We start from the raw sequence: 14,672 nt of genomic DNA on the forward strand, positions 1-14,672 counted from the left end.
GGAGGGGGGGGGGAGGGGTCAGCTGGGGACGAATGGGAGCTGGGGGGCGGGGGCGTGCAGGAGGTCGCGGCGGGAAAGCGCGAGGGAGGGGGGGGACAGGTAGAGTGAGAAGAGCTGGGGGAGGGGGGTTTAAGGGTGGAGGGGGGTGAGTGTTAGGAGGTTTAGGAGATTAGGGAGAAAGATAGGAGTAGGGTTGTGAAGATAGGGGAGGGGGGGTTGTAGAGGTGGGTGAGGGTGAGAGGTAGAGTGAGAGGATAGGAAGATAGGTAATAGAGGGGGTGGCGGGAAGGGGGGGAAGATAGAGAAGTAGATAGAGAAAATAGATAGATAGAGAAATCGATAGATAAGGAAATAGAGAGATAGGAAGATAGGAGGAGGTGGAGAGTGAGGGAGATTAGATAGTGGGATAGAGAGATAGAGAGATAGGTAGATAGGAGGAGTGAGGGAGGTAGATAGTGAACGGGTTAGATAGGGGAGATAGAGAGGGGGATGCGAGTGAGGAAGGGGGATGAGGTAGGAGCAGGAGGGCAGGCGCGGGGAGAAGAAGACGGAGGAGGCAGAAGAGCCGAAGGCAGAAGATAGAAGACCAGAGGACCGGAAGAACAGAAGAACTCAGAAGAACAGAAGAACACAGAAGAAGATACAGAAAACGAAGAACAGAAGGCAGAAGACCACAGAAGAAGATGAGGAAGAAGAGAAGAAGAGAGAAGACGGGGAAAAGAAGAGTGCAGCAGAAGATTACAGACGAGGAGCGAGGAGGAAGAGCAGAGAAGAAGAAAAGAAGAAAAGGAGCAGGAGAGAGGGTGAGTAGCGCGGGGCAGAGCGAGGGGCTGGGAGGTGGGGGGTACTTACTGTGAGGTGGGTCTCAGGAACCTGGAGGAGCTGCAGCGGCAGGGGGAGCGACCTACCCTTGGGTCAAGGGTCGCTACCACTGTCGCGCAGCGGGCGCCATATGAGGTAGGAGGGGGGGGAGGGGTCAGCTGGGGGCGAATGGGAGCTGGGGGGCGGGGGCGTGCAGGAGGTCGCAGCGGGAAAGCGCGAGGGAGGGGGGGACAGGTAGAGTGAGAAGAGCTGGGGGAGGGGGGTTTAAGGGTGGAGGGGGGTGAGTGTTAGGAGGTTTAGGAGATTAGGGAGAAAGATAGGAGTAGGGTTGTGAAGATAGGGGAGGGGGGGTTGTAGAGGTGGGTGAGGGTGAGAGGTAGAGTGAGAGGATAGGAAGATAGGTAATAGAGGGGGTGGCGGGAAGGGGGGGAAAGATAGAGAAGTAGATAGAGAAAATAGATAGAGAAATCGATAGATAGGGAAATAGAGAGATAGGAAGATAGGAGGAGGTGGAGAGTGAGGGAGATTAGATAGTGGGATAGAGAGATAGAGAGATAGGTAGATAGGAGGAGTGAGGGAGGTAGATAGTGAACGGGTTAGATAGGGGAGATAGAGAGGGGGATGCGAGTGAGGGAGGGGGATGAGGTAGGAGCAGGAGGGCAGGCGCGGGGAGAAGAAGACGGAGGAGGCAGAAGAGCCGAAGGCAGAAGATAGAAGACCAGAGGACCGGAAGAACAGAGGACCAGAAGAACAGAAGAACACAGAAGAAGATACAGAAAACGAAGAACAGAAGGCAGAAGACCACAGAAGAAGATGAGGAAGAAGAGAAGAAGAGAGAAGACGGGGAAAAGAAGAGTGCAGCAGAAGATTACAGACGAGGAGCGAGGAGGAAGAGCAGAGAAGAAGAAAAGCAGGAGCAGGAGAGAGGGTGAGTAGCGCGGGGCAGAGCGAGGGGCTGGGAGGTGGGGGGTACTTACTGTGAGGTGGGTCTCAGGAACTCAGGAACCTGGAGGAGCTACAGCGGCAGGGGGAGCGACCTACCCTTGGGTCAAGGGTCGCTGACAGAGGTGCTCCACCCTGGGGTTTCATCCCCTGAACCCCTTTTGCCCAAATGAAGCCCTTACCGATGTCTTGTTGGGTACCTGGTCCAAACCCAGCAAAGGGACTCCTGTAAGGAGGACTATTGCCTGCAGCAATCGACTGGCTCCAACTGACCCAGCGTTCCTTATGCAACCCCCCACCCCTGAGAGCATGGGTATCCAAGCCTGTACATACCAAGGTGCGTTCCGGTCCATGTCATTTGATAGAGAACTTGGGGAGAAGATGTGTTTTTTTTCTCCAGCTTAGTATTGTGGTCTGTGAATACTGCATGCCTTTTGGGCCGTTGCTCCCACACGCCTTGGGATATGGTTGCACAAGTGCTGCCACAGGACCCGGTGGAGGCCTGAGCTGTACTCTCTCAAGCTGATGCTGATGAGAGTAATGCAGCAATGTAATGTGGATTGGACACAACTGACTCACTGGGAAGGCAGTTGCATTGATAGTGGTCCTAAGGCGCCATGCCTGGTTTGAGTCGTCTAGCTTTTCGGGGGAAGTCCAAGCTAACCTTCTGGACATGCCCATTGATGGCACCCGTCTCTTCAGAGAGAAAGCAGACTCAGCGCTCGATTGCTTCAAGTATTCTTGTGCTACAGCCAAGTCCTTTTGCCTCACAGCAACCCCTCCTTCCCCTCAGTCTGCTTTTCGCCCCTTTCGTGGCTACGGATGAGCTGCCCTGCCAGGTCAGTTTCCCTCTAGCCACAGTGCTGCGAATGCTGCCTAGCCTCTGCGTGTCTGGGAATGTGGGATCCGCTGTCCTTGTGGATCATGGAGCCAGCGTTCTGGCCAGGCCCCTGCTGCAGCTGCCTCCAAACCTTCCTAGTCAGACGCTTCCCCACCAGGGATCAGTTGAAGACAGGATCCGCCATCACCTCCTCCATTGGCAATCCATGTCAGACAGGTGGGGTTTCGAGACCAGCCCTTCATCTGTGCCACCGTCCTACGATCGAATGATGGAGAACACTTGGCACTTCTCCACAAGCAAGTTATGGCTCTCTTGGCCAAGGGAGCCATAGAGAAGGGTCCCTGTGCCAGAAGTAGGTTGTTTTTCCAAATACTTTCTGGTTCCCAGTCCTAGACCTTCGGTCCTTCAACCTCTTTCTCAAGAAGGAGAAGTTCAAAATGCTCACTCTGGCTCAGGTTCTATCCGCCCTGGACCCAGGAGATTGGATGGTATTGCTGGACTTGCAGGACGCTTACTTTCATATTCACGTCCTACCTGCCTACAGACACTGTTTGCTCTTCACAGTAGACCATGAGTACTTTCAGTTAACCTTGCTCCCATTTGCCTTTACCAGCGCCCCTCGAGAGTTCACCAAGGATATGGCGGTGCTCAAAGCTCATCTACACAGATCAGTGGTTTCAGTCTTCGCCTATCTTTACGATTGGCTGTTGAAGGTGGGCTCGCCCCAGGCTGTCCTCTCTCACCTCCAGACTACGGTGGACCTCCTGCTTTCACTGGGGTTCACTAAAAACGTGCCAAAGTCACACCCAACTCCCTCTCAGGCGCCACCATTCATCTGAGCTGTTCCGGACACAGTGAACTTTCAGGCTTATCCTCCCGAACGGTAAGTCCAGGATATTCAAGCTATGATGCAGATGTTTTAGCCTTTATCATGGATTTCGATGAGAGTGACTCTGAGGCTACTGGGTTTCTTTGCCTTCTGCATCCTGCTAGTGACACATCCCAGAGGACATATGCGGGCTCTGCGGTGGAACCTGAAGTTTCAGTTGCCGCAGCATCAGGGGAATTGCTCCAACATGATCCAGATCTCGGAGGCAACTGCGTGAGATCTGCAGTGCAGGCCAGCAAACCGGGATTGGGTCAGAGGCAGATCCCTCTCCCTTCCACATCCAGATCTGTCAGTATTGACAGATGTGTCTCTTCTAGACTTTGGGTGGTCACCTGGCAGAGGCGGCGATCAGTCATCTGTTGTCCGGCAGAGTCCGGGCTCCACAACAACCTGCTGGAGCTCTGGGCTAGCATTGAAAGCATTTCTTCCGTCTCTCAAAGGGAAGGTAGTGTAGATGTTCACGGACAACACTACCACCATGTCGTACTGCAACGAGCAGTGGGATTATGGACCCTTCGTCAGGAGATTCTGCTCCTCTGTACGTGGTTGGAACAACATGGCATTTCCCTGGTGGTTCAGCATCTGGTGGGCTCGCTGAACGCCAGACTGGATGAACTCAACCGACAGTGCTTAGTCTATCACGAATAGCGTATCCACTCGGAGGTGGCGCAGGGTCTCTTTTGGCAGTGGGGAGAGCCTTGTTTAGATGTGTTTGCCTCCACAAAGAACACGCAATTTCAGCTTGGAAACACTTTTCATCTTGAGTGGAGCTCAGGCCTCCTGTATGCCTTTCTGCCTATAACACTTCTGCCCAGAGTTCTCAAGAATATCAAGAACGACCAGACACAAGTAATACTTGTGGCTGTGGTCTGGTAACAAAAAGTTTGGTATCCCGAGCAGTTGAGCATGGCCATCTATCCTCTGATTAGACTGCCCCTTCGGGCAGAACTTCTGTTGCAACAGCAGAGAAAGGTTCTCCACCTGAACCTGTCCAGTCTCCACATTCTTGCGTGGAGATTGAGCGGCTGCAGTTGATAGCTTTTGACCTTCCTCCTGAAGTGTATGATGTTATCTTCGCAGCCAGGCGTCCCTCAAACAAAATGGTATACGCCTTTCCTTGACATACATTTGTGACATAGAGCACAGACAAGTCTGACTCCCTCTTGGCTCCTCTTTCTGAGGTCCTCTTGTTTATACTTTGTTTGGCCCAGCAGGGCTCTGCTCTGGGCACCCTCAAAGGTTATTTGTCTTCTGTCTATGCATTTCTAAGTTTACCTGACCACCCCCCTTTGTTTAAGTCTCCGATAGTTAGTAGGTTCCTTAAAGGTCTTGCCCACACGTTTCATCCATCACCATTCATCATGCCCCAATTGGTTTTGAAGTTGGTTCTGACATTACTTATGTTAGCTCCCTTTGAGCCACTTCACAATTGTCCTGTCAGACTTCTAACATTAAAAACAGCCTTCCTTGTGGCCGTTACATCTGCCTGCAGGGTGATCAAGCTTTAGGCATTGTCATCTAAGCCACCTTACCTTTCCATCCATCCTGACAAACTGGTGCTTTGCATACGGGCCTCTTTCCTCCCAAAAGTGGTTATGTCCTTCCATGTAAGCCAATCCATCACTTGCCTACGTTTTATGCACCCCAACATCCTTCTAAGGAAGAGGAGAGACTCCACCGCCTTGACCCCAAAAGAGCGTTGGCGTTCTACCTTGATCATACCAAAGAGTTCCAGGTGGATGATCAATTCTTTATTGTGTATGTGGGTGGGAAGAAAGGTTGGGCAGTGCAGAAGAGAACCATCTCTAGATGGGTCGCACTCTGTATTAAAATATGATACGCATTGGCTAAAAGGCAATCACTGGAGGGTTTGCCTGCTCACTCTCCTAGAGCAGACGGAGTTCCATTCCTGTACATCCTTCAGACAGCAATGTGGGTATCCTTCCACACGTTCACCAAACACTGCTGCCTGGACAGTCAAGTCTGAAGGGATGGGTACTTTGCTTGTTCGGTACGCAGAACCTCCTCTGGAGATGGTATTGCTTTGTTATCTATTCTAAGGTAAGGAATCTGCAGCTAGAAGTCTCTATCAGATAAACAAGTTACTTATCTTCCATACCACCTTATCTGGTAGAGACATATTCTAGTTGAAGATTCCTTACTGACCTACCCAACCTCCCCGCGGTGCAAACTGATTTCTAGGGACAGGGACTTCCCTTTCAGGGGCCTAGTTTTGACGCAACAGTGTTCAGTGTTCTATATAGCTCCGTGCTTCTGGCGTGGAAAGTCTTGGAAAGAAATTGAGGTCAGTGTGCTGGGGCGGCTATATAGGTCCAGCAACATCATATCTGGTACGCAGACAATGGACGCAGAGCCAACCAACGCCACCTGATAGCGTGCAGGGGTACCGCTCAAGAAAAATCTCTGGATCTAGACTGAGCCTGGGGAGATTTTTAAGTTAAAGAATCCACAACTAGAATATACCTCTACCTGATAAAGAGTTACTGAAGGTGAGTAACTTGTTCAACACCAACAGACCCCCTTCAAGGTAACTACAAAACTCATTCCAGAAGTGGCAGGTCTGCGTCAGCAGCTCTACTGAAAAAATATTATTTTCAGGCCTATATAAATCAACTATCTGTATGTAATTATGTACATTTGCCATGGTCAAATCTGGCTGTGAACTTTATTGCTTAAAGGATGATCATCTGTGCTGGTCTTTGGGATGGGCCTGCTAACCTATTTTAATATTAACTAATGCCAAGCAAAATACCAGGACGAAAAAGGAAAGTGAACTTACCTGTAATCCTAATAGTCCATCATGGACATTATTTTTTAGTTCCTAAACAGCTCACACTCCTTTCCATAAGACCATGATGATGGTTACCAAAGTCCTTGCTTGATCTGTTATGTAGAAATAACTGTCTTACTGACCTTGCTATGCAATGTGGAGCATTGTGGTTCATGGACTTCATAAAGAGTTTGAGATGTGAAGCTGAATGCTTGCTTTTTTCCTCGTTGGAGGGAGTATATACAGGAGAAACCGACTGACAATCAGCAGTACAAAATGCAGAGCAAAAAGCCATCCCTTTAGTCAATTTTCAACTGTATGTGTAAAAGAAAAGATATTGAAGGGATAGGCATATTAGTTTGCATTGTTTTCTTCAAACAAGGAAACTCTTGTGTGTCAAGAGGTCCACAGATGAGCGGAGGTGTTCTATTATTTAAAAAGCAGGCGTTTGTTGAAGTATCTGCCTACATGTTTTGATTAGAAAACACCCAAACCACATAAGTAGGTTAAAGTTGCATTGATTCCATCACACGTGGCCGTATGTTTTCATCTATTTCTGTCATCTTCCACCATACACATCTGACATTGGTCAATGCCATTATTAATGAAACTAGCAAGTATTGTGTGGTAATGTAGTAGTGGGTGAGCGCGGCATTCAGTGGAATGTGGGAATATGTGTTCCATGGAATCCAGTGGTTGCCTGACAGTTGGGTCCAGCGAGATTCAAGAGGCTGAATGTGTTGTTTCCAAATAAACAAACAAAATTCAAGACTTCCATCCGACTCCTTATTCATTTGTGTGAGTCGCTACTACATAATGTTATGTGGCAGGGTAACCCAGGGGCTAGTTTTTTTGGTAGATCTAAGGGATAGGATTATCAAAATCCTAATAAATGTAACCCTCTATTTGAGGATAATAACTTTGATGTCTTTACTTACCATTTATCATGTGCACAATATCTGTGGTTTGCATATTAAATAAACATTTTACAACATTTCGATATGTCTCTTTTAGGTGGACCAGTTGGTAAATAAAACATCTCAACTCGAGGTCTCTGGAACCAAAACAAGAAGTGGGAAAATAATTCAAAACATGGTTAGCATTTCCAACTATTTACTGCTTGGCTTCATAAGCTAACAAAGTGGCATATTAGTGACACAAATTGCACAGTTCAATGACTCATGTATCTGTCTGCTGTAAGGCTGTCTCTAAGTTATTATTAACTATCATACTGTCTCGCTGGTGGTGGCTGAGCAGTGTTCTATGATCATCATTCATACTAACCAAGTGGAGGGATCTGAGCATCCTTATGATCATCATGAACGTTCCCTACTGCACTATCACCCCCGCACTAGTACAGAATTTGTGTTCTGGAAGTGGCTGGTCCCTCTGTTGAAGATGACTGAGCTTAGCCGACAGGTTCCTACCTGGTTCTAGTGCACTCTCCAGTCTGCTACGGCTTGCTAGCTAGTTAGACGATCCAATCATTTCCATATGGTTCCAGTGAAAGAATCTGCTGAAAGGAGTTTATCTTCACCAAGACACCCCTACACATACAATAGTCACAGACCCTTTGGTTCAGGGATGGGGCACACACATGGATAATCTAAAAGTACAGAGGACAGGGTTGAAGAAGTAAAAGACCTTTCATATCAACCCGTTGGAATTGATAGCTGTCCATATAGCTCTAAAGTAATCCCTTCTGTCTTTAAAGACAAAGGGCCTGATTTACAGTTCAGTGGAGGGGTTACTCTGTCACAATGGTGACAGATATCCCGTCTGCCAAAATATAAATCCCATTTTATCCTATGGGATTTATATTTCGGAGGACGGGATGTCCGTCACCGTTGTGATGGAGTAACCTCTCCACCAAACTCTAAATTAGGCCCAAAGTTCTTAATTGTTAAACCCACAACACAAAGACCTGTTATTTAAACAAGCAAAGAAAGACTCAACCAGACCACTGTGCCTGAAAGCACAAACAATATGGAGCTGGCTTACAGCAAGAGACTTACACATTATAGTGATGTATTTGTCAGGGTTTCAGAATGAAGAAGATGGCTTCAGTGAGTCTTTACAAGAAAACCACAAGTGGGTTCTCATGGATGAAGTTCTACTACACATCTTCCAGGACTGAGCATATCCTCAAATAGGCTTGTTCGCAGACCCAGGAAACACAAAATGGCACATCACTGGACCGTTCTCCAGTATTGTATCTTTCATAGATTCACTTGGTTGAATCATTCTCCGTCATTGAAGTGGGAGTCCCACTGTACCATAATACCATAATAAAGCATTACTGACTTCATTCTGAAGACCCCACAAGGACTGTATCTACTGCCTCTACCCTCAACATAAGTTAAAGGACTTCAACATCTGTTGCATCTTTTCTACTAATACCCTGAAAGGATAGAAGGGGAAGGCTTCTAATTTGGCTACAAAAATCAAAATCTAAGAGTTCTCCTTCAGCAGAGGAAGACAGTGACACCTCTTCAGCCTCTCTGAAAAGGTCACGAAATAGGGGGTCGTCACATGACCAAAGAACTTCAGAGGCATCTTGAAAGGCCTTAAAAAAAGACTCCCTTTGAGTCTGTTCGAGACAGTTCCAAAAAGGAGAAAAGAGAAAAATTCTCCTCAGAACCTGCAAGGTTTCAACCTACCACTCCTTCTTCCAAGCGTGGAGTGTGCCCAGAGAAGTCCTTCTCAGAATCACCGACGACAAAACCCTTAAAACTCTTGAGGGCGACAACCTCACAATTGAAAATACCATTGTTGATGACAACAACAGTGACGTCAACATCAGCGTTGATGACTACATCAACGCAACAATGCCATCCATTACATCATCTTCGTCGATCCCATTGCCAAAAGTCTCATTGGCGTACACCCTGTTGACATCACAGCATTCAACAACGATACCACCGACGGCAGTCCCATCAACGAAGATAACTTTATCAGCTCTGGAGGCTCCAAAAAAGCCTGTGCAATTCGAAACTGCAACTACAGATTCAACAACGGCCTCGTCAGTGACACTGACAACAAGAGTAAAAGCACCAAAACATTGCTGCTCTCTGAACACGTTTCCTCTAGTAAAGTTTCTCGCTACCCTCCAAGTCACCTTCTTGATGTGAAGGAGTCAGATGATGACGGCCCATTCGGAATGGCCCACAGACCCTCAGAACTCCACGTAAAATATCAAGATGAGGAAGAGTACTGTGAGGAATACCATGAACCTTATCAGATGAGGGGCACTGAAAGGCCAAAGCAACAACAGGGGAGCACACCTAGCATTATGGCCATTCTGGTTCTCAGGACGGTATGGTGCAAATTCCATTGACCCTCTTTCAAGACCTGCAGGAAATGTTGCAAGACCACTAAGCAAACATCCCCAATCAGCTTAGTGCTCCACCTCTGCTTCCGTCTCCTAGAATGCCTAGGCCTATTCTGCCACATTTACACTCTGAATGACGCTGACTTCCAACATTGTGGCGCCTCCTAGGGATGACCCCTCCTCATCGAATGATGACGGAAAAGAGGGAGAGATAGCAGCATTTAGTCCATTCCCAATGAATGGGATGATTACCTTTAATTTCCACTCCATATCCACCTACGTCACAACCAATGGACTCTCTTTCGGACGACAATGGGGGTTTCCACAACTTGATAGAAAGAGTAGCTAAAAGATTCCAACTGCCATTGACAGTTAAACAATCTGACTGTTTTCTTTATGACTTCAAAGAGCCTGCCAAGTATCTGTGCAAGCAATCCCTATAGTTCACTATATCTGTGAAGAGGGCACGAAAATAAGGAAAATCCTGCGATGGTCGTGGCTGTCCAGCAGCAAATTTACAAGAGGTACAAGGAGTCAGAAGATTTCCGTTCTGGATCTACAAAAACTGAATAAGTATCTACAGAAACAATCCTTTTGCATGGTAACCCTTCCAGATATCCTGCATCTCCTCAATCAGGGAGACTACATGACAACTCTGGATTTACAGGATGCATATTTTCATATCCCCATACATCCCAAACATTGCTATTTTTAAAGATTTTCTGTAGCCAGCACTCACTTTCAATTCAAAGTCCTCTCATTCGACCTCACATCAGTACCCATCATCTTCACAAAATGTCTTGTCCTATGACAACGTCTTTATGAAAGGGAGGTTATCATTTATTCCCATACCTTGACAATTGGCTGATAAAGGCATCAGTGGTCTGTCAAGCATCAAGAGCCACATAAGCTTGCCTAACATTGTAAAGTAGTCCGGGTCTAACTGTCAATCACCAGACATTATCAGTTCTGCCATCAAACTGAATAATATTCATGGGAGTATCTTTGGGTACCACTCAAAACAAAGCTTTCTTATCTCAGAACAGTCATCAAAGGCTCCAACAACTGGCGTTCAGAATTTTGAGAAGAATGTCCATTTCAGTACATCTGTTCTAATCACTCCTAGGCCTGATGTCATCAGACATACCCTTAATTCCGTTCCCATGTCTGAAAATGATACCTTTGCAGAAGGAACTTGACAAACAATGGAACCAGATAGAATGATTCTTTAACGATTTGGTAACGATTATGCCAAGCATGAAAGACTCTCTGACCTGGTGGACAAAAGTCAACAGTCTCTCAGAAGGCTTCACATTCTTGCCTCAGATACCCGATTACGTGATAACTACTGATGCCTGCTTAAAGAGCTGGAGTGGCCATCTACAAGAAGGGGAAAGGGGTCTCCTGACCAGAAGACCATGCACATTAGTCGGCTATAGCTCAAAGCAATTTGCTTAAGTCTTCAAACTTTCCTTCCAAGAAGCAGGTTCCTCAGTGTCAGTTCGTACAGACAAAACCGCTAGCATGTACTATCAGCACAAGCAAGGGGGCACAAGTTCACTAGCCCTTTCTAAGACAGATCAACAGACTCAGCACTGGACCATAGAACACAAAATAACCCTTTGGGCGGGGCATGTTCCTGGTACAAGCAACCTTTTATCAGACATGCTAAGCAGATCAGGGTACAGTTGCCACGAATGAGAGCTCCATCAGCCGACCCTGAACAAGATCTCCCTGTGGGCACACCAGCTCTGGATCTCTGCCAAGAAGGAGAACAGGGAAATGCCAGGTCTATGCAAGTTGGCATCCACATACAGGATCGTTTGTATACACTTTTCTCCTACATACCTCTTATGCCAAGGCTTCTCCATTAGATGAAGGCAGAGCAATGTCTGATAATTCTGATAGCCCTGAAATGGCCCAGACAACCTTGGTTCACAGAAGCTGCTCCTGCTGTCGGAAACCAACCACATTCACCTAAAACCACTCAGGGTGCTCTTGATGATAAGCCAAAGCTAGGTCCTTCGCCCAAACCCGATTTCGCTACACTTATCCGCATTGATCCTGAACTCCATAAGTTTTTAGACCTAAATATATCTTAATACTGCAGGGACATTCTACCCAAATTGATAGCGGACACGACTACAAAAACATATAGCCTGAAGTGGAAATGTTTCTATCTCTGGTGCCTATTCAGGCTTCTCCAGAACAAATAATGCTTTATCTCTTGTCCCGGGCAAAATCACGATTAGTCAATGCGTCCATCAAGGTACACCTGGCTACAATATTGAGATGTAGACGCTCTTCATACGCTCTTTCTCTGTGGTCTAACAGGCTCATTTAGCAATTCATCAAAGGACTATTCAGTTTTTTTTCCAGAAATACGATCTCCTCCTTCGGTGTGGCAACTTAATGTAGTGCTGGCATAATTAGTGAAAAGTAAATTTGAGCCAATACACAAAGCAGACCTCAAATTCCTTTCATAGAAAGTAGCATTACTACTAGCCTTGACATCAACTAGAAGGGTTAGTGACATACAACCCTTTAAAATTTAAGAGCTTTTCCTATATTTTACAGATGATTTGGTGATGCTCAGAACTAATCCAAAGTTTATCACCAAAGTCCCTTCGGATTGTCACTTGAATGAGCCTGTGATATCAAAGACTTTCTTTCCGAATCCTCAGTCAGCAGTGGAAAGATTTCTGCATATGTTGGATAACAAAAGATGCCTAAAATGTGATTTGCATCGCACCACTCACTAGGTGCCCTAGTCACAAAGGTAAGTATTGCTAGATGGCTTCCAGCAGCCTTCCACTTCTACCACTCCAAAGCTGGCAGACCTTTGGTGACTAAAGTCAAGGCACATTCGACTAGGGCTGTCTCTAGATCAGCAGCACTGTTGCTGGTGTTCCTCTCAATAAGATATGTAGAGCTAAGACATGGACGAATGCACATACTTTCATGCAGCATTACTACCTGGAATCTGCGCAGCTCAGTGATCCTGCTGTTGGACAGGCGGTATTACATCATCTATTTCAGTAGGGTGACCCTTTTTTGTTTGTTTTTTGTTACATAGGTATGTTTAATATTTGTATATCTCTTTATATTTATTTATACCCACCATTGGCTATTGTATATCATGATAATGATTGTGCAAATATGTAACTGCTGGCTATTCTGATTCAAGCATGAAAATAAGTTACTTACTTACCTGTAACTGTAGTCCTCCAGTATTGCCACCTTTCATAGATTCACATGCGACCCACCCTCTTCCATTAGAGGCTTCCCTTATTGTTATGGGCTTATATTCCCAGTAGTGCTTGAAAATCTGCAAGAATCAGCCTCTGTGGGAGCATTCTAGAGGATGCTGTCACCCGATTGGTATAGTTTGGTTCTTTTGAAATGACATGGATAGGTTATGAAGGTGAATCTTTTATCATTATATATCCTATAGTATTGTCATGTATTGCTTTATTATGGTACAGTGGGACTCCCACTTCCACGATGGGGAATGATTCAAACATGTGAATCTATGAAATATGCCAATACTGGAGAATTACAGTTATAGGTCAGTAACTTATCTTCTTCTTCTGCACACCACCAGTGCTGGTACTTAAGAATTTCAGGGCTTTAACATCTTTTCTCATCTATATTTAAGGTTTGTTAGAATCCTTTTTGGTTCGGCATCTATAGCTGTGTTTTTCCAGAGGATGATGAAGATGTTTTGGAAATAATTATTTGTTATGTTTTTTTTAAACAAGACATCCTGGCATATGTTACTTTAAGACACGTTTCTGCAGGCTGCGCTAGAGTGGCCTCAACTCTGAATAGAAAGATGTGCAAGTTCAGAGTAAAGGTGGTATCCTATTTCAGGGACACAGTACAAGGTAAGGGCATTAGTCCCAAACTGGAAGTTAACAGACACAGTTGTGAAGACACCTGCAGTGTGTCACAAGAACTAGGTCAGGTCTATCCTAGGCCTGGCTGAGTGTTACCCAAAATTTGTGCACAGTTTTGCTGATGTGATATAGAGCCTGAGAGGAGCTTGTGGAAGAAAAGTGTAGAATTCTCGTGCTGGGTTGGTGGTGTGTGTGTAATAGAGCGGGATTGAGGGATTGGCAAAATGCCTACTTTGGTACATTTGAGTGTTACCAAAAAGTCAATTGTGGCTACTGGTTCCAGCATGATAGTGATAAGAGCAGTTTTATCCCAGCTAGTGGATGTGAAAGAGAGAGTGGTCATATTTACAGCACACTCACTCATGAGATTCGATGAGCGATACTCTGATATTGAAAGCATGGCCCTTGCATGTGCTTGGGCTGTACCTCATTTAATGTTTTTCCTGTTGGCCCTCCCCTTGATAGTTAGGACTGACCACAGACCTGTACTGCATTTTTGCATTTGCAGAGGTGGTGATGCCCAGAATCAAAAGATGGATCGAAGGACTGGTGTAGTTCAAGTTAGATTGGAATATCTTCCTCGGGTAGAAATGTTGTTGAAAACAGTTTGTTTAAGCTGTACTTGGGGAAGTCTAAGATGACTGAACAAAAACCTATGGTCATGTGTAATAGAGAAAAATGGAGTACAGTACAAAACAGAGAGGAATTGAAGATGATTAGGATGTGGTGGTCCACCGGGTCGATAAGTTTGTGGTTTTTGGTGGCCTAGTGTTGCTGAGTTGGCCAAACCTCTGAAGGAGTACTGCAATTTGAAGAGTGAGCACAATCTTTTTGCTGGATTTAGATGTTGTCAGTAATTGGTCTGCTGCCACTTACACTGGAAACTCCGTCCACCGGCTTGATGGTCTGCCTGCTGATTTAGATGTTGGCTGTCCCATAGACTATAACCCGCCCATGTCCTGCGACTCCATCAAGGATTCCCAGCTGCTGCCACAGCACCATAGGAAAGAGTGGTTGGTGGCAGGACTCCAGCCACACTGACCGCTGTGCAGATTTGGATGTGTCTTACCACCAAGCAAATGTGGTGGCCCGACCTCCAATTCTGACTTGGTGGATTAGCAGGGCACAAAGGGTGAACACTCATCTGTTCTGCTAAT

At 46.1% G+C, this 14,672-nt stretch overlaps 1 protein-coding gene across 3 annotated transcripts in view; it reads left to right on the forward strand.

Moving 5' to 3' along the window:
- The window catches only part of HORMAD1 (HORMA domain containing 1), a 326,846-nt gene that overhangs the window by 274,743 nt on the left and 37,431 nt on the right, over positions 1 to 14,672 (forward strand). For all 3 annotated transcript variants that reach the window (XM_069216936.1, XM_069216938.1, XM_069216937.1), the window contains one exon: positions 7,300 to 7,380. In XM_069216936.1, coding sequence (XP_069073037.1) covers positions 7,300 to 7,380 — 81 coding nt within the window. The remainder of the gene's footprint in view (positions 1 to 7,299; positions 7,381 to 14,672) is intronic.

This window comes from Pleurodeles waltl, chromosome 12 (assembly GCF_031143425.1).
Source record: "Pleurodeles waltl isolate 20211129_DDA chromosome 12, aPleWal1.hap1.20221129, whole genome shotgun sequence".
NCBI classification, from domain to species: Eukaryota; Metazoa; Chordata; class Amphibia; order Caudata; family Salamandridae; genus Pleurodeles; species Pleurodeles waltl.